At 43.6% G+C, this 20,773-nt stretch overlaps 1 protein-coding gene across 4 annotated transcripts in view; it reads right to left on the minus strand.

The window, feature by feature from the left end:
- The window catches only part of SLC8A3 (solute carrier family 8 member A3), a 202,266-nt gene that overhangs the window by 28,068 nt on the left and 153,425 nt on the right, over nt 1–20,773 (minus strand). Inside the window, exons 3-4 of one of the 4 annotated variants that reach the window (XM_075065402.1) lie at nt 18,546–18,649; nt 4,056–4,073 (exon numbers count right to left, since the gene is read on the minus strand). In XM_075065402.1, the coding sequence (XP_074921503.1) occupies nt 4,056–4,073; nt 18,546–18,649 (122 nt within the window). Of the gene's footprint in view, nt 1–4,055; nt 4,074–18,545; nt 18,650–20,583; nt 20,691–20,773 lie in introns of all 4 variants that reach the window. The other 3 variants (XM_075065401.1, XM_075065404.1, XM_075065403.1) reach the window with 3 other exon arrangements.

Here is a 20,773-nt window from a genome sequence, read left to right on the forward strand (position 1 = left end):
TTGTTGAGGGTACAGAAGGGGAACCCAGTGGAGGGATGCAAAAGAGGAGCAACATGGACAAAGTGATAGGATAGGAAGATGATCTTTGCAGAAGCATTCTCAATGGGTATGAGAGGGGCAATATTGCCTTTGTCAAAGCCAGAGATGAGGATGTTGCCGTGATTGAGATGTAAAATGACGAAGAGGATGGTCAGACATTCCTATAGGAATAACTAGTAAATTTATCAAATACCATCACCATTTCTCCATATTAACATTGTGCCGTGTAGTCATTTCCCAATACTAACAAGAATAAGATCAACAAGAACAATGAATTCCCCAAAGTGATGAAAATGAGCGTGTTGCAAAAATAGTTACTTTAAGTAGAGAAAACATGGTTTTGTGGTTAAAGCAAAGGGTTCCAGGTCCTATTTCTGTCCCTGCTGTTAACTCGCTGGGTGATCTTGGGGAAGTCACATTGGCCTCTGTTTCTCCATCTAAGGGATGGGGCTAATATTCATCCACCTCACAGGAGGTTTTTGTGGTTCAATTTACACTTGAGGTCTTTGGATGAACAATGCCATTGAAATATTAATCATATATTTAAAAATCAACATGTTAAAAGTGTACTGACACCTGAGATGATTTTAAACATCTCACTTACTTTTCATTATTTATGCTGCTTGCCTTGTGCATTTCTCTTATGTTGTACAATGAAAATATATGTCAGTTTCACATTTGTTTATATTCCGTTTCAGTTTCAAAATCTCACACGCTAACTGTGCTGTACTGTTTCCATTGCAAACACTGCAGGGAATGTTTAAATGAAAACAAAATATGAGCAGTGGAATTTTTAAAATTTTACAGAAACATCTGTGTTGGTTTGAGGTTTGATAAAACCTTCTCTCTAAAAACTTAAATTGTGGTCCTAGGCCAACCCAACACATTCATTTCATGCAGTCAGAATCAGATACTTAAATCTAGCAACCATCAGGTGCATCCTAAAACAGTTCTTTTCAAAGTTCATTGAGTCACAAGTAGGGATTGCAGAATGAGTTTGGCTCAAATAAGCACGGGCACATGTTCAAAAGCGAAGTTCATCCAAACTCAAACTCATTTTAAAAAAATATTTTCAATTTTTCACGTGGTTCTTTACTTTCAGGCTTGGGAGCAGCAGTCCAATAATGCCCCAGAAAGTTGTTCTCATGAGATTTTCAAACCAAAATTATTGGAAATCTTGCGAGGCAGCTCCTTGTTGTGTGATTTCAGCACACTCCCATGCTGCAAACACATAGAGGCTAACTGCAAAGATATGAACTTCTCCAAAATCAGGGGCTGCTTGGACCTGGGGGTCTCGGTTTGGGCCATCTGTGTCTATGATACGTATCCAGAGTTCTAGTGTGTATACAGACAGAAGTGAATATCTAACCACTTGAGCTTTCCTCCTCACTAGTCACAAGCCAGCCAAGGGGCAAGCAGTAGGCATAAGCCTGACATCAGTGCTCTGTGCTGGAGGAGTGAAGAGACAGAGCAACAGATGCCCTGACCCTAAAAGCTGCTGGGTTTCTGAAGAGCAAACAGTGGTGGGCGGAAGACATGAAATACACACACAAGAGAAACAAGAATCACCAGGAGAAATGTGAGACATCTAGGGGGAGTCCAAAAGGGGGCCAACTGACAGAGCCATTAGGTCGCTCCGGTACGTTTATACTGCAGTTAAGCACCCATGGCTGGTCCATGTCAGCTGACTTGGGCTTGTGGGGTGGTAAAATTGTGGTGTAGACATTCGGGTTTGGGCTGGCGCCTGGGCCCTTCCTCTCTCGTGGGGTCCCAGAGCCTGAACATCTACACTGCAATTTTACAGCCCCACAGCCCAAGCCAGCTGACAAGCCAGCTACCGGTGTTTGATTACAGTATAGACAAACCTGCTGGCTCTAAGACAGGTCAGTGGGGCAGCTGCAGGGAGATGAGGAGCTTGGTAGGAAAAGGTAACATGAGAAGCCGGGGGTGGGGTAGATGACAAGTTCCAATGTAGTTTTCAATGTAATTTTTACAAACACTCCTGAATGCTTGCCTTTTCTAAATCTAACGTGACACGGACTAAGTGAAAACGTCACATCCATCTCTCCTCATTAGCCGTGATTGGTACTGAGTGGTGCTCTAATGTGTGTTTCTGTTATGTGGGGGTGTGGGCATTATTGATATTGGTCTGGATATTTTCTATCTTGGTATTTGTAGTTTTAAACACGTACAAGGTACAAGTGATGTCAGCCCAGCTCTGCACAGAATTCATGTGCTGCACACAATAGACCTGACATTAGATAAACACAGCATTCTAGACAGCCTGGCGAAAGTAGGGTGGACTCTAGCCAGTGTGACTGAGGGAGAACAGGGTACCCTATCCTCAGGACCCTTCCACTTCCTCCAGGTCAGAAATTTGGCCCTTTTTTATTAATTGAACAGCAACTTTCCATAGATGGTGACAAATTATCCAGTAATACCTGCCAAAAGCAATCAAATTTGATCACAGAGTGGAAATTACATTAATACAAATTATTTGGTTCCAGAGGTTCTGATCAAATTAAGTGGCCAGTGAATTAAAGCAACAAAATTGCTGTGAGAAAGGTTGCACTTGACTCATTTCCCATCCTGCTGAAGTTGAAGAACTGACAAAATTCATAGGAGAAAAAGGCCTCTTAAAGGATTCCCAGCCCAAGTGGGTCAGAAAAGCTTTTCATAAGTATCCTGAACTGAACTTTGGGGATTCTGTGACTTTTGCTGTCATTAGCTATGTCCTAATTAGTCCCGTTTGGGATTCTGGACATACTCTATGGCAGGGCCAGCTCTAGGCACCACCGTCCCAAGTACGTGCTTGGGGTGGCACTTCTCAAGGGGCGGCATTCCGACCCTTTGGGGCGGCACCTTTGCTTCAGCGGCGGCACTCCAGCCTTTTTTTTTTCATTCTTTGGTGGCGGCACTCCGTTTTTTGTTGTTGTTGTTGTTGTTGTTGTTTGTTTTGTTTTGCTTGGGGTGGCAAAAAACCAAGAGCCGGCCCTGCTCTATGGACAACTGCCTTATAGTATTAGGAATTGAAGGTGGTAGCATAAAGATATTTTCCTCTTGAATTGCAATGAAGTCTTTGATCCAAATGCCACCATAACTTCGGCATGATGAACATGTATGAATGGTTCACCTTAAACTCTTCCTAGAACAAAGGCTTCTCAGGCTGTAGTCTGTAGAGCACTGGTGGCTTGCACAGCACTTCCAGGTGTTCTGTAGAGCTGCTTCTCTCACAGCAGTTAAGCATCTGTCAGTTCCAAGCAGTGACACTTCCTGATAGTTGTAGTCCAGTTCAGGACTCATAATTTCCAGAAGTTTTTTTTTGTCCAACTCTATTTAAAAAACAAAAATACAAGCCCTTCTCTGTGCCTTCGAGTGCCTGCTCCTTGTGCCAAATATTTCTTTAGTGCAAACTCAACCATGATCAAACCTGGAACTGGAGGGATAACAAAAATACAGAAGGAATAACTCATACTACAATGTGAGCTTAGCAAGGCATGGCATAGTGTCCTGATTTTCCCCCCTTTTGGTATTGGGGGGGTCTACACTGCATTCTCTTCTTGGTGGCACATCAGTTGTTCTCTAGGAGGCACTTATGCCCAACCTTATACCCAAATTTCCAGTTCTCTTTCGGCTGCCTTCCACTGTGAATTCTGGGGGTAACACCACACTCAGACCCACTCTGTTTTATTATACGTAAGCACTATAGATGCAGAAAGGAAGGTGTGTGATTGGGACTGGGAAGTGAGGTGTCCCATGTCCTAAACTATCAGGAGTTGTAGATTCAGCTGTATGTTATTAGAAAGGTCATTTTCCCTAGATTTGTCGCAAAAAAACCCTTGGATTGGACTTTTGACCTCATGTGTCAATAACTGGTGCATGCTTAATGTATCTGCTCCTTGGGTACACACCCCAGTAACTGTGATACAATGAGCATGAGCACAAAAGTCTCTGACTGAAGAAGAGAATGAAATCAAAGCCACACCGATAGAGCAAAGGAGCGCAAGCAATCTTACCTTGAGTGAGTAGCAGCGCTGTGTGAAACAAAAACAAAAGAAGGAAAGAAGAAAACAGGAAGAGAGTTAATTTCCCATTTGGAGATGGTGCAAAGGCTACTTGCAGATGACAGTTTTAAATGAGTGATGAAGTTGGCTTAGTGCAGCGTGTGAGCTCTCTGTAGCCGCATGCTTGGTGCAGATTTGTGAGCATGCCCAGTAGCAGCAGGATGAGAATGAGGCTGGAGAGAACAGGTGTGTCCCAAGGCTCTGTGTTCAGAAGTATTCCCCCTCCCCCATGAGCCAAGGCAGAAGTATGGGACTTGGGATGGGATAGTGGGTAAGGGACAGGAAAAGCGTGTGGGGATTGTCACTCCTGATATCAGGGTCTGAGATGAGCCAAACTGTCCCAAAATGGGTTGGAAGTGTCCTTGCTTGAGGCACACTATGTAGACGTGGAGAGGGCTTGCCAAAAACAGGAAGGCCTTGATACACTGATGCACTGACAGATCTTCTCTTGTATGTCAGATGTGAGTGCAGGCAGTAGTGGCGGTGAGGGATTCACTGAGAAGAACTTGGCCAGGGCAAAGAGTGTTTATAAAATGGGCACTGACCCTAGGACCAATGGAGATAAGGGTAACGCTGCTAAGCATCATCCCCAACAATTCATAGGGAAGTTCTGATTTTCACAGATGCATCCTGTGCCCCACAAGCTTAGCTCATGGAGATTTAGAGTCCCAGATGGGCTGTAGATGTCACAATGAGCCACCATGTTGAGTCTTCACAGGTCTCTTGGCTTCCAGTTGCACCTACGCATGATGCTATCGCATTGAGACGTGCCGCACGGTCTACCCCACCACACAAGGATGCTACTGCATTGCAACCCTGCATTGCAAATGCAGTTATTTGGTCCTGCAAGATTAGTACAGGCTGAAATATTAGAGTGTAGGAGGAGACGATAAGAAAGGAGAGAATAGCCTCCCCCATTCCAAAAATGCTCAGTATGGTCCTCCTGTTGTCACTGACTGTGATTACCTGACACCACCTTCACCTCCCCTATCTCCTTAGTGTCCATAGTTGTCACAAAGAAAGATTCAACTGGACCCCTTCTAGGTTTTATCCCTAGAAAACTGTGGCCAATACTCAAGCAAACCAGCTCCAAACTAATCTTACCAAGATCTGGATAAAATGTTTATACTGGCTGAAAATAGCAAACCTCCTTTGAATAGGAACTGAGCCCTCGTTCCATCACTGAAGTCTACCCTCCACCCATTCTTCAAATAGAAAACCGTGCAACTGGCCTCTCAAGATTGGATTGTGATGATATGAAGATTTGGTTAAATAACGATAATGCTCTCATTACCTATTACTGTAGCTCTTTCAGTCCAAGAATCTCACAACACTGTACAGACAACTAATCGGTATTAGCATCTCCATTTTACAGATGGCGAAATGGAGGCAAAGGAAGGTTACGGTGAACATTTGAACTTACCCAGCTAAATTGTGGGTTGATTTTCAAAGCTGGGAAAAAGAACCATGAGTTTTGAGTCTCAATCCCTTACTAAATCTACTAGACAATACTCCCAAGCACATTTTTTTGATTCAAGCTTCAGTGAAGTGTCTGAAAAGGAAGTATCAGCCATATGATTTGGTGCTAACATGAAAACATCAGTGGCACTATACATGATCACACAGTCAGTCAGCCTGGGGTCTGGCATTGTCCTTCTGTGTCTATAAGTGTTTGTGTTCTCTGATGTGCTTCTACTGAAAATAGCAGGGCCATTCCAGCAGAACACAGTAGGTAAGAATGCATCTGCGGTTCTCCTAAATGTACTAGACACCTGGTATGTGGTGTAATGTATGAGGTATGTCCTAATACTGCACTGATTTCAAAGGAACACCCATGGACTGTCAGCAGCACAGCACATGTGTCAGAAGGTCAGCAGTGAAAGGAGTCTGAGTAGACTCAGGCCTCTACATTTAAAGCCTTCTATGGGTTTTCAGAGTGCATTCTCACTAGATCCTAAAAGGAGAAGGATTACCTGGGGCCACTAAATAACTATTTGAATGATTTAATATTTTTGAGAATTCACTCAGGAAAGGGAAAAACTGATACCACTAGCCAAAGCCAAGTATGGTGTAGATATGAAGTTTGAGGTCTTTACCCTATAGCTCTTACATTTCAACTCACTCCTAAAATGCAACTCCCCTGTCTGTTCCAGTCCTGGGGCCTATCTACAGCTCTGGCAAAGCCCCATGTAAACTGGCAAACTGGACCTAACTTCTACTGCTAGACCTCCTGCTTCCTATGACATTTCAAGGAGGCAGACTAGAAATTGTGCAGTAGCTTCAGGAACATTCAGAAATGGAGATTTTAACTGAATTAAATATGAACATTAATAATAAAATTGGTACAGTAACTCTGGTGTTATTGGCTTAATATTAAATTCAATTTATTTTACACTACTGTGAAATTTTCTGTGTGCCACAGATTTTTTGGTATTAACAATGTGTATCTGCAGATATTCAAGAGTAAAGGTGGGTGAGGTTATATCTTTTATTGGACCAACAGAGACAAACAAAAATTTTGAGCCACACAGAGCTCTTCCTTCAGGTCTGGGAGATGTACTCTGAGCATCAAAGCTAAATGCAAGATGGAATAGATTGTTTAGAAATTGGTCTAACAAAAAATATTACCTCACCCACCTTGTCTCTCCAATATCCTGGGACCAACACGGCTGCAAAAACCACTGCATGTCTGCAGATAGTAATTGCAGATTGTAAAAGGTGTCAGAGGTTTAGGAAATTTTGTAGGGCACAGTTTGCATCTCTGGCATGCTGGGAGGTTGTTTGGGATTGTGGGGCATGCATAATAGCTGGATGTCAATATCCATATGTACTTTGTTATTGTTATGTTTCAGAGCTAACTTCCAACTGAGATTAATAGGAGACACGGACATATTTTAGAGCTACAGTTTCAGGATGTTTGCAGTCTCAAGTGGGCAAGATTATGTTGCTTAAATCTGGTTCATGTTTGGAAGTTTTCTCTGAAACCTTAAGAATTAGAAATACAGGGCTTGAACCTTAACTGGTATGAACAGATGCAGTTCCAATTACTTCAAATTTTCTTAAAACTAATGGTTAGATTCTCCATTCTCATTCCCTAACAAGAGTGGATGCTGCAACAGATTTCATGGCTGCAGAATTGTGGGGAAACACAGAGTACGAACAGATTTTTAGTAGTCCAGAGCCCAGGAACATGATTAAAACATTGCCAGCAGCTGGAAAACCAGTTGTTATGCTTATTGCTGAAAGCAGCTAAAAGGAGGCCCTTCTGACCTTAGCACAACTATCAGACCAGGAGAGGAGGGGAAAGTGAGTGACCTTGAGGAGTAAACATGACCCTGAGCCCTCCTGACTTGAGTTGTTTTTCCAAAGTATGCAGTTTTGCAAGATGGAAAGTCTGCCAACTGTTAACTATTGCTATACAGCTGGTTAACTAATAGAAACTATAGGCTGGAAATCTCCACACTTCACTTAGCTTCTGCTCAGCAGTTGTTTTTGGTGAACAAACTATGCAATACTAACAAATTGGGTATAAAAAGAGGAAGAAATCTCAGCTCAGACACTTGAGCAACTTGGACACTAGAATGCTTGGACACCGCTCAAGTTCCCCTGCAGATGGAAGGCTGGACACTGGACACTTGCCGTTATCTACCTGAGACCTCGTCAAGATCTCTGGCAAAAATGAATTTGGGATTTTGGGGGGTGTTTTACTAATCAGTTGCGGACGTCTGCAAGTGCTGGAGACTAAATAAAGTAAAGTTTTAAGAGAAAGCGCTCTTGTATTGTGCTGTTTATGCCAGCCACCTATCAGTCAGATGGCCTTGTCACCATTGATTTATTTCCTGCCACCGCCTCACCAAGAGCAAAAGTTACCAAGAGCAGAAACCCCAGGTAACAACAGGGGCCTGAGCTCTGCAAACTCATCTCCATTTTGATATGCAGCACCTCCTGCTTTCTGGATTGAGACCCCCACACAGCCTTGGCACTATTCCTCAACCTTAACCTACAACACTGTTCATTTCTAACGTTGAGTATCCACACAGCTTCAGTTGAATGCACTTCAATGCCAACCGCAGCACCCCTGCTCTGGTACAGTTCTGGACCTCTGCACAGCACCGACAAATGTAATTCAATTTCTTCACACAAGTAGAAACATTATTTCGGTGTGTAGAGTCAGTGTTCAAAATTAATCTAATAGTGAAATATTACTTGCCCCCTAAGTGACAATGATTATAAAAACATTGCCAGTTTTCATGTTTCATAAAGCTGTTATCATATTCTAGTGCTCTGGGATTTGAGTTTATACTTTTCATTTGCTTTTGAGCCTGCAAAAGAAGTGTTTTTCTCTTCTTCAGTTATGATATGATATGATACATGAATACTTGAAGAAGCCTTTAAAACGATGAATGAAACATCAAGAATACAGAACAGGAAGCCAGGGGATTGCTTTATCTTTATCTTTCTGAGTGAATATAGTTCACAGAAGCAAGAACATGATTTCACAGACAGTAGCTTCCTTCTTGCACATGGACCAGCTAATGTACTTTAGTCGTGACCTATAACATCCCCTGCCAGTTCAGTCCTGGATACCTTTGCCCCTCTGCAAATACACACCAATGCTCATCTGACGCATCCCTCTGCTTTTTGATCTGGGGCTCTCACACACCTCTACTAGTGCACCTCATTCCTGATTTGCAGTGCCCTCTGCTCTTCCAGTCACTGGTCATGACACAGTTAAGCCAATGCACCTCACTCCTGGAGTGTGTCATTGTTATTAGTGTCTAGGGTATTTTAGGTGCCTGACAAGCATGTTACTATAGGAAGCCACTAAAAAAAGCTCAGCTTTTATACCATAATAGCAATCCTATGTATCCCTTGCCTAAATGTTGCAGGATGTGAGATGAGATGAACACATGATACGGCAGACAAAGCAGGGAGCATTCATTCTGCTTCCTGCTGAATTCCCAGGAGACATGAATCTATGTCTTCAATATATCCTTTTCCAGACTGTGACAGAGAAGGCAGGGCAGGGGATTCCATTTTCAGTTATAAAATGAAGGAGTAGATAGAAGGTATATAAAGCTAAAATAATTAATCCCTAGTATAATCTCCAGAGCTCCAGTAGAGTACCCTAGGGATGAATTTAACACACAATGTTTTCCTTCTTATTTATGCCCAGCCTCTGCATATACCGCTAATTAAGCTGCAAGAACTACTTTGTTAGTATGAAATGTTTCACATGATCACTTGCAAAATACCAAACACTGTATCAGAAACAGGGAGCCGGTCCTTTAAGGCTTGGAACTCCAGAGTAATCTAAGATTCCAAAAGGGGCACCTGGCAACTACAGAATCATCACAACAAATACAGAGTAAATTGTCTTTGATGTTTGCTTGGTTTGATTCCAGGCAGAGAGGTAACAGCCAGTGAGAATCCAATCAGTTGAAGGAGAGTTTGGCTAGAGTGCAGACGAGCATGGTGGCATGTCCGAGATATGCAAGAACAACTTTTCTGATACAAATCCTTTTCCAGGGGCACCTTTGCTTTCCTATTTACTGAACTTGCCTTCATTTTGCTGTTGCATGATGCTATATTTGGCCTGGGTCTAAATCAAAACCCTGGATCCCAGACCCCCTGAGCTGGTTTTGTTGGCTTGTTTGTATAATAGGCTGTGTCATAAACAGATAGTAGGAGTTAATAGAACAGAAGTACTTTATATCTCTTTTGACTGTAAAGGGTTAACCAGTTCAGTGAGCCTGGCTGTCACCTGACCAGAGGACCAATCAGGGGACAGGATACTTCAAATCCTGAGGGAGGAAGTTTTGGTGTGTGCTGTTAGAATTTGTGGTTGTTCTCTCTGGGTTTTGAAGAGTGATCAGACGTGCAACCAGGTTTCTCTCCAATCTCTCCAATACAGGCTCTTATAAGTTCAGAATAGTAAATACTAGGTAGATAAACGAGTTAGGCTTATGTTTGTTTTCTTTATTTGCAAATGTGCCTTTGGCTGGAAGGAGTTTAATTGTGTATTTGGCTGGAAGGATTTTAATTTGTACTTGTATACTTAGGCTGGGAGGGTATTCCCAGTGTCTATAGCTGTAAGACCCTGTACCTATTGCATTTTAAAATTTACAAAGATAATTTTACTGTTTTTCTCTCTTTAATTAAAAGTTTTCTGTTAAGAACCTGATTGTTTTTTTATTCTGGTGTGAGACCCCGGGCGGGGTCTGGATTCACCAGGGAATTGGTGGGAGAAAGGAGGGAAGGGGAGAGAGAAGGCTAATTTTCTCTGTGTTAGGATTACTTTCTCTCTCAGGGAGAGTCTGGGAGGGAGAGAAAGCAGGAGGGGGAAGGTGAATTTCCTCTCTGTTTGAGATTCAAGGAGTTTGAATCACACGTGATCTTCCAGGGTAACCAGGGAGGGAAAGCCTGGGAAGCGGCAACAGTGGGGGAAAGGGTTTACTTTCCTTGTGTTAAGATCCAGAGGGTCTGGGTCTTGGGGGTCCCCAGGCAAGGTTTCGGGGGGACCAGAGTGTACCAGGCACTGGAATTCCTGGTTGGTGGCAGCGCTACAGGTTCTAAGCTGGTAATTAAACTTAGAGGAATTCATGCTTGTACCCATCTCTTGGACGCTAAGCTCCAGAGTGGAGAATTATACTATGACAGGCTGAACCAAAGCCCCAGATCTGAACGCTTGCTTTTTTCTAGGATCTGGTAACTGGTATCTGAACTTCGCAGCCCAGGCCAGTATCTAATATCTATAATGTTTGTGTTTTCTATATAATATGAAGCTTATGGGCCAAATGCTACTGTGCAGGTGACACATCATTAGCCAACATTCTCCTTGGTGTAAATCCACTGAGATCAATGAAGGTTGCCCCCAGAGTGACTTTGGCCCAGGATGAGAGTAGATCAGAAAATGGGTAGAACTAATAATGTAATTTATACCAATCTGGCATTGTGCAAAATGTGTATTGCATCCATTTCCAACCCACCGTGTCATTTTCATCACTGCTTACTTCACCATAGAACTGGCCCTACATTTTATTCTGTAAACAATATTAAGGGCAGGTCTACACGATTGCTTCAGTCGATCTAACTTATGTTGCCCGGGGGTGTGAAAAAGACACCCCAACGCGCAATACAAGTTACAGCGACCTAAGCGCTGTCCACACCAGCGCTATGTAGCTTCTGCCTCTTACAGAGGTGGAGTAATTATGCCTACAGGACAGCACTGTCCCATCAGCACAGAGTGTTTTCACCATTCACGCTACAGCGATGCAGCTGCTCCAATGTATAGTGTAGTGTGGCCGGCCCTAACATAAGGGCCATGTCTACACTTTTAACTTATGGTGGCACAGCTGCGCTGCTGTAAGAGCGCTTGTGTAGCCACATTATGCCAATGGCAGAGAGCTCTCCCGTTGACATAATAAAACCAGCTCAGTGAGCGGCCATAGTTGTGTTGGCAGGAGACATAGCACTGTGCACACAAACACTTAAGCCAGCAAAATTTATGTCGCTCAGGGAGGTGTTTTTTCACACCCCTGAGCGACAGAAGTTTTGCCCACATAAGGGCTCATGTAGACATGGCCTAAATGTTTTCTAATTTGTATTCCTGGAGAGCCTCTAAAGAGAAGGGGTACACTTGGACGGTTAGATGCAGGATGTCCATAGAGGAAAAGTGATGCAAGGAGGGAAGCAGCAATGGAGTCTTGATGAGACTCAGGTTTGCACAACAATAATAGTCACTGGCAGCAAAAAGAAGTGAGAGCAGCACTGTCAGGATCATACCGGCACCTGAAAGGAGCTCAGTGACAGCACACATCAAATTGCTAGAGGCTAGCATCTCTGTGCAATCTACTGTAACTCTTTAGAAGACAGAGGAACTTTAAGAGGCTGAGCTTCAGTAGTAGTGAGCTCTCTGTGTGCCTATGGGCTAATGGTTTTCCATACGAAGGTGTCTATGAAACTGGTAAGCAGGAGTGTGCCCTTTCCTTAAAGCAGCATAAAGAACTAAACATGTTCTTGAGCAAGTTAAACAAGTCAGAAATGTTACTGCATTAGGCCTAATTCGGCTCCCACTAAAATCAACAGCAAAACTCGCTGACTTAAAGGGAGAAAAATCAGATCCATTCCCTTCATTGGAAGACTTGCCGCAACAAATTTGGTCAGTATATTGCAGGACGAAATTATAATCCCACAAGGTAAATTTTTGATGGGGTACAGAGGACAGTTTGGAAAAAGAAATTTAAATTTCCCAGAGCTATTCCCATCCACTGGTCATGAAACAGAACCTTCCAACGATGACCCTCGGCCACAAGTTCCCTCTGTGAAGTGAAGTCTTCCATGCTTGGCCTATCCACTGTTAAACGGATCCCTGCAAGAGACACGTCCATCCCACCTGCTACTTGCTAGTGCAACACTGACAGACCCTGGTCATCGGTGGGCAGGATTGAAGCTGGGGCCTCTGGAGCTTAGTGCATGAGCCTCTACCGCATGAGCTAAAAGCCAACTGGCTGTTAGCTAAGGCTGTAGAGCAAACGCATTAATCTCTCTCTCTAAGTGGTCTCAGTGCCACTAGATGGGACAGAACACCACACCCAGAAGGTGCGTGAGTTACACTAGGAAAGGTGGAATATGGTTCCAAAACCACTGTCCATGAAGAAGAATCTTCTAAGAGGGATTCTGAGTTTCAAATTGCTGTGAAAACATATCTTGCAGGAATCAACTCTTCATGAAGTTTCCCTGAAGGATTCTCACCCCTCTGTAAAGTGGAATAGTCCAAAATCAGCATTCACTCACTATCCCTGAAGTTCAATCTTTCGCCAATCTGCTGTGAAGTGAATTGTCCCAAGTAGGGCTCTCAATTACCCGCATGAATTGTAATTTTCCAAGCATGATCCTCATGCTTATGCAACATCAAATAGAATCATCTAAAGTGGTATCTCATCTGCAGTTGTTCACAGCTCCAACTCTGTTCTCTGCGCAGCACTCTGGGGTTAACCACAGATTAAGCAAAAGGTGGAGATTGGCTCCCAGAAAAAGGAAACCAAGCTCTGCTCCTGTAATTCTGGAGTGCACAAAAATTGTCAAGGCTGATGTGTGACCAGAGTACAGACAGCCTGGACTTCTTTGGCCCTGCAGGGCTCTGAATAGCAAAATACCTAGGTGTGAATTGTGAGCTATTGTGACACCTGAGCCACCAGGAGAGTAACAATGAAACCAAAAATGTCACCTTTTAATGAAGAGAGACACTCGAAAGGTACTGACAGAAGGCTGGCCAGGCAGGTGGCTCAGTATGCTGGGAGGCTTCTAAGTCCTGCTATGCTCAGTTGACAGGGATTTGGTCCCAGTCACTACAAATAAGAGGAACAGATGCAGCCATGAGAATCCATCAGTTAGCTTCTTGGAAAAGGAGAGGGAGACAAGAGTAGGAAATCTTGGGGGCAGGTGGCAGAATGGAGAGAATCAACATCCCTGCTTCCCACCACCCTCCCTGGCCTTACTTGCTGGGCAGGAAATTCATATTTCCGATTAGTTTTCTGCTTATCCACTTCAACGCTACCAAACTGAAGTGAGGGTTACTTTATTGGTACCCCTTGCACGTTGATATGTCCCTGCTGAATTGCTATCAGTCTTCATCAGAGGACGTTGGCAAGATACCAACACTAAATCTGTTCTAATCTATTTGAATTCTCTGAGCATATTGACAAAATAGCTGAGAAAGGAGAGTTACATGATATAATTATTTGGACTTTCAGAAAGTCTTTGAAAAAGTCCCTCACAAGAGGTTATTCAAGAAACTAGTAGCTCTGGGGTGCAAAATAAAGTTTATCATGGATCAGAAACTGCCTAAGGGACAGGAAACAAAGAATAGGAATAATCAGTCTATTTCCGTCAGGGCAAAAAGGTTAACCATTAGGTGCCACAAGGTTCCATACCAGTACTGAGGCCGTTTAATATATTTACTAATGATCAGGAAAAGGGACTGAGCAGAGAAGGGGCAAACATTGCAGGTGACACAAAATTATTTAGTGGAAAAAGCTGTATTAGATAATTATATGGATAATGAAAACATCCACCAGCTAGGGGAAGGATGTTCCATAGTGACACAAATCTTTGCACCTGCCTCTGAGATATCTAGTACTGGCTAGAGCTGGCCAGAAAATGTCTTTCTTTCCATGGATTTTCATCATAAAACTGAAAAATTTTCAACAGAAACCCCAAAAATGTCCTTCTTCAGGGTTCTGGGGTTTCCAATGAAATAATAAATATGATAAATAAAATTCCAAGAAAATCAGACATTTTCATTTAGTCAAAAACCAGTTTTTCTGCTTAAAAAAAAAAGTTTCAACCACTCCTCATACTGGGCATTCTTGGTAACAGGTTCCTGGCCTAGCTGGATGACCAGTCTGACCTGGCATTGCAATTCTTAAGTCCCTACCATTCCAGCTGAACACTGGTACTTGCCAGAAGATCTCCATCAAAGTACAGAGTGAGTTAAAGTAGCTGCTGCCACAGTGGCCGTTCCCCACGTTCGTTTATTTTTGGGGATGGGGTAAGTAGGGAATAGGAGATGGGCAGGTGGATAGACAGATGCCTTCTACAGTCTCACAATAGTATTGTGATAGATACAGGTAAACTGATGGGAGCTGGGTCTGCCCTTTGGCATTAGTGCAACAAGAGAAAGGAGCAAAAAGCATGTGTGGGATGAGGGACGGGATAGATTTCATGAGTCTGTGCCTCAGTGCCTCACAAAGATTGTAATATAGATACCAAGCTCTGAGTGTGAGCCTGCAAAGGTACATATTCCAGTATAAGTCGGGATCCTAATCAATGGGCCAAGACTTCTTCAGCATAAGCCTTAGCTCTAGTCAATAGTATATAGATATATATACTTCACTGGTGCTGTCTATTGGCATGTATGTAGGAGAGTTTAGCCAAAATTCTAGATTGACTATACTCTGCTGAACATTGTGTCCTGTATCGTTGTCCTGGGTAACATCCCTTACGTTATGGGTCTATGGTAAATTGCTGAATTCATATAGCTAGCAGCAACTTGGGCTTGCTCAACGACAGAGTTTGGAATTTCAATGGTACAAGGCATCAAACAAGATCCAGATCCAAATTAAGATATCCAAATCCTGCCCTGGGGTCTTCACTTAAGCATGTAAATGCTTGTCTTATGCACCTATGTACCAACTGATACTCTATCGTCTGCTTTCCGGCTGTGAAATGTGGACAATGTATTGAAACCACATTAGCCATTGGATGCATTTCATCAGTGCTGCCTATTACTTAATTCTTAAGATTAACTGGCCAGATAACAAGCCATCTGGGTGAGCTCAAATCACTGGCATTGAAGCTAGGATCGTGAAAGCACAACTGAAATGTGCTGGTTCTGGCACTAGACAGTCTGACTGTCGATTACCTAAAAGATTACTTTCTAGTCTGCTGAGTCAAGGGACATGCTCGCGCTCCCACAGAGGCCAGAAGCAATGCTCTGAAGGCACTTTGAAGGACAATCTAGAAGCGTGACATAGTCTGACAGCATGCTGGGACCAGCCTGCATGCAACAGAGCTAAATGGAGGGCACCAACCACAAGGGCACACACTGAAGAAAACCACACCCTGTGTGCTAGGTACAAATATGCCAGCAGAATATACAAACAGAAACTCCTCATCGAAAACAACTTTACCTGGGCCTGCCAAGAGTGGCTGAATCTGTTTCTCTCAGTGGCCTTGTGAGTCATTAAGGCCTAGGCTACGTGATGACAATAGTGATTGTTATACTGACTGACTTTAATATTAATCGTATCTACATGCATGTTTGTGTGTGCACATGCACATCTTTGAGTAGGTCTCTGTAAGTGTATGTTTGGATGTGTAACTGCATGGAGCATCTACATATTTGCATATGCCAGCATGTGCCCACATATATGTGGTTAAGTTTGCGTATCCCCACATCTGCCTATCCAGGTTTTATATTACACCCATCACCATTGCATTTGCTCTCCATATGTGTGTATATGCCTGTACGTATGTGCACATTTGCAAAAATGTGCATGCCTGAATGTGTTAGCATGTACATGCACGTGTGTGTGTGCTTCTCTTTGTGGCGGTGTGTATCTGCATGCACACGTGTGTGTTTATGTTTGCGTATTTTCATAAGTACGTGGGTGCTTTCAAACCCTTCATGGCCTATCCGCACCTTATCTATTGAGATGACGACTCTCATCTCCAACCAGCCCCTGACGCCAGGCTGTATCATCCACTGGTTAAATTTGCAAAGAAGGATATCTGTGCTTTTGCCCATGCTGTCCCTCACACTTCGGAGAAGCTCCCTGTAAACATCAGCATAACTAGTTCATTATCCTCTTTCAAATTCCTCCTTAAGACTCTCATTTTTCTTGACAACAGTTAGGCAGGGAGGGTGTAGCCTATCATGCTGACCAATACTGGCTCACAGTTTCCTTGTATTCCCTGGTCTGTCTGTCTGTATCCCTGTGTAGTGTCTTGTCTTATACTGTAACCTCTCTGGGGACAGGGTCCATCTTTTTATTCTCTGTTTGTATAGTGCCCAGCACAATGGAGTCCTAGCCATGATTGGGGCGTGTGTGTGTGCAGGCGTGCATATATTTGTCTCGGCATGATTCTGCATGTCTGCCTCACAGGTGCATGTGTCTGTGTTGACCTTGTCACATGTCAGCAGGGGACTTTGCACCACATCAATGCTTGGTGCATCTATATCCATTATGTGCAATCTAATTCTTCATCACAACCAACAGAATGGTGCCCTCTTGTGGGAGCTCTCTACAGTACATGGAATCTTTTGAAATGTCATAGGATTAAGATGGTGACAGTGTAAAAATACATTGAAACCCTCTTTTTAAGTGCTGAGCCCTTGCATTGGCTACACTCTAACGAGGCTAATGAGATGTGTGCATCTCCCCCTCTTCTGTGGGCATGTTTTTTGGAAATCTGCAGATAATCCTCACAAATGGACAAATAAAAAGTGCACCCTCCTCTTCTATTGTATCTCACGTCCTGCTGGTAAATGGAGGCTGATGATAAGTGCTCCTATGCTGTGACAGAGGCAGGCAGCTGCCTTTTAGGATTTGTCCAGCAGACCTCTGGGTCTGACACTGCCCTCACTTATACCTGTTTTACGCCATCTAACTCCATTGTCCTTAATGGAGTTACGTTCAATTTACATTGGTGTAAATGAGAGAAGAAACATGATCTTTGTCATGACATAACAGCACAGCGATTTAAACAATGTCTGATTTAAGTTAATTTGGAGATTTGTTAACGGGTGGGTGGTGCCCTGGTGAGAGGAAGTTGCTGCGTGAGTGGGATAAGAAACAAAAGGAATTTCAACAAGGGAAGAATCATGTTATGTCCAAGCACCAGACGGATGTTTCTCATCCCAGGGAGTACTACACAGAAGCAAGGGGCTATACAAAACGTCTGGATGCTGACAGACACTGTGCAAGCTTCCCCTGTGCTGCCCTGCCAATCACCTTTGTACTAACTTTCGGCAGCCCTTGCTTTTAAGGCCCTAGTAAACTTGTGCTTAACTGTATGGTGATTTGGCAATGCAGACAGACTGCACACATGGGACTGGGATGGTTCCATCAAATTGACAGATTCAGGTATTTTTAAGTATGGTATAGCAGTTAAAACTGGAAACGCAGAGTCCAGGTTCTTTTCCAGCTCTCCCACTCACTTGCTGTGTGATTTTGGCCAAGTCATTTAATCTCCTTGTGCCCCATTTTATCGGCGTGTAAACTGGGAAATAAGGCTTCATACCTACCTCACAGAAGTGTTGTGAGGCTCCATGACTGAATATTTGTGAAGTGCTTGGAGATTCTTGGATGAAAAAAGCTAGAGAAGTGCAAAGTATTATTACTGTAAAACCAAAACACTGTGACTGTGATTCCCCTGCTGTACGGGACAGGATTTTAGCAAAGATTCAGAGGAGCCCAACAACAATATTCAATGCTGCACCATAAGGGACTGGGGACAAAGGAGGGAAGGACTCTGGGACATTCAGTATTGAAAAGGGGAGCTGAAGAGACAGCCATGCACTACATTCTTTTCAGTTCCTTTTCACTCCCTTCAGTCTCGGCATTAGGGGGAGAGAAGGGGTAGCAACAAAGATGTCACCAAAACAAAATAAAACCAATCAAAACTGATGATATTAATAAGGCCCGAGGCCCAAGCATTGCACAAAAGGAGGATCAGAAATAAGCTAGGCTCTAAAAGGCAGAGATGACACCGAAACAGGGTGAGAGCGAGAATACAGGAAGGAAAAGAATAAAAGTTGATTCATCTAACAGGGGAGGAGGAGGAGAAGAAAAGGGGGGTGGGAGGGAGAAGAAGGGGTTACTTTTTTGGATTTGGGGTTTGGTTTCTTTTGGTTTGTTTTCAAAAAGGATCTCACACCTGATATTCCTCGTTCCATCCATTTCGGTTCACCAAGGGCAATGAAGAAAGTCTCCTGCCTTTCGTATTCCTCCTCATCTACTATTTTAACCCTTACGGTCTTCCTGTAGGGACAACAAGAAAGACAGCTGTGTACAGTGGGTTGGCTGGTTGGAGCAGACGCAGCAGCACCACACGTTTCTCACATGCAGTCCATTCCTGCTGCTGCCTTGGGCAGCATTTTGTTTGTTGGATATGGCGCATCGGTAGTAGTTGCTCTTAGGGTGAGTGGGAAAGTACTAGAGGAGGAAGATGGGGGTGGGCAAGGGAGCGAAAGGGGAGGGGAAGGTTGGACTTTGCTGATGGTTAGTGGGAGGTGATTTCTGCAGCACATTTAGTTTAGTGTCACATGGTAATAATATCTCATCAGCTGACTGAGCATTGACCAATCAGAAATAACCAAGGGCAAAACAGCCACAAAGATATCAAACACATTTTAGTTGAGGGACCAATTGCTTTTCCCATCCTCTCATAACCGATAAGACATAGGATGTGGAGGTGGGAGCAGGAGAGAGAGAGATCCATACATACATTCATACACGCATGGATGTGGGTGAGGCTGGTGGCTGTCCATTCAGGGGGGAGCTCTCATTTGGTTTTGAGGGGACTGGGTGTTTTTTTTACCTCCCCCTTTTTATTTAAAAACAACAAATATTTTAGTTTCTTGTTTCTAGTTGTTTTCTAACTGTTTAATAAACATTACTCACTATCCTACTGAGTAGGTCTACTTGGGGATGAAAGCCTTGCAGCATGGCCATGGCTGCCCTGGATCAACTGAGGCTTGGCTCTTGGGGCATGAGCTGCAGGGCTAAAAATTGTGATGTTGCTACCAAGCCCAAGCCTGGGACCCTCCAACCCTTGCAGGGTCCTAGAACTGGGCTCCAGCCTGAGCCTGAACATCTACACAGTAATTTTCGAGCCCCAGAGCCTGAGTCCAAGAGCCTGAGTCAGTGGACCTGGGCCAGCTGTAGGTTTTTTATCCCTGGGTGTAGACATACCCAGTGAGGCCAGGCAGCCTATTCTCCATGAAGTGGATGGTCAGTGACTGAGAGATTCGGCTTTACCTGGGCACAGAAGTACTGTAAGTCTTTGCCACCTCTTGAGAAGAGAAACATGTATTAAAATACCCCAGAGGACTGGGGCAGCTGGAATTAAAACAGGGTGACCAGACAGCAAATGTGAAAAATCGGGACGGGGGTGGGGGGGTGTAACAGGAGTCTATATAAAATAAAGACCCAAAAATCGAGACTGTCCCTATAAAATCGGGACGTCTAGTCCCCCTAAATTCAAAATACCCTGCAGACTAGACTGGCATTGCTCCTTCTTCACCCTGGCAAGCTCACGACACTATATCTGATACCACGTCAATGCATAAGGCTGCCCTGATCTTTCTCTCTCAAAAAAAAAAAAAATATCAAAGACAGGGTGTTGATTTTCTTCCCTTTCCTTATCTTGATGGCAGTTGGTCCTTGAGTCAGTCTGTGATAAAGCTAAAAGACTTTACCAAATACTTCTGAGAACTAATGTGCTGCTTTCATGTGGGATTTGACTCTTGTATTTTTATTAGTATGGGTGTGAGGCAGGCTGACAGCTCCTCTAGGAGTCTGGGTATGTTTCCTGTAGATGTTTTGCCAATGAAGGTGCACAGATGGGCATGTGGAAGTCCAATCCTTCCAGCCAACGGGAGCAGTAGAAAACCCCACCACAAGCCATTTCAGCAATTTTGAGGTGGTATCCTAATCTCTCGCTTTTACACACACACACACACACAGTCTCTCTATCTCGTCACCTTCCCAAGGTCCCCCCCGCATCCGGCTAAAACCTCATAGGTACCATGTGACAAGTTTGTGCGTGCACAGCAGTGTTAAGGACAGAGCGGTTGGAAAACAAAAAAAAATCATAGAAAAAGGAAAAAAAAACAGAGGAGAAAAGAAGGCAGGAGAAGAAAGAGAAGAGGAAAGAAGAATGTTAACATTAGTCTGGAGGACCAGTACTACACCTTTCTGTAAACTCATATCCACCATGCGTGGGCTCATCAGCTCAATGAAGAAAGTCTTGTTTTTCTCATACTCCTCATCATCAATTACCTTGATGTGAACTGTTTTGCTGTGGATTGAAAAATAATAAGTGTCATAAGGAAGAGGAGGGGATAGGAAAGCAAGGGTGGGAGAGGGTAAGAGAAACCAAAG

Source organism: Chelonoidis abingdonii, chromosome 4 (genome assembly GCF_003597395.2).
Source record: "Chelonoidis abingdonii isolate Lonesome George chromosome 4, CheloAbing_2.0, whole genome shotgun sequence".
In the NCBI taxonomy this organism is placed as follows: Eukaryota; Metazoa; Chordata; order Testudines; family Testudinidae; genus Chelonoidis; species Chelonoidis abingdonii.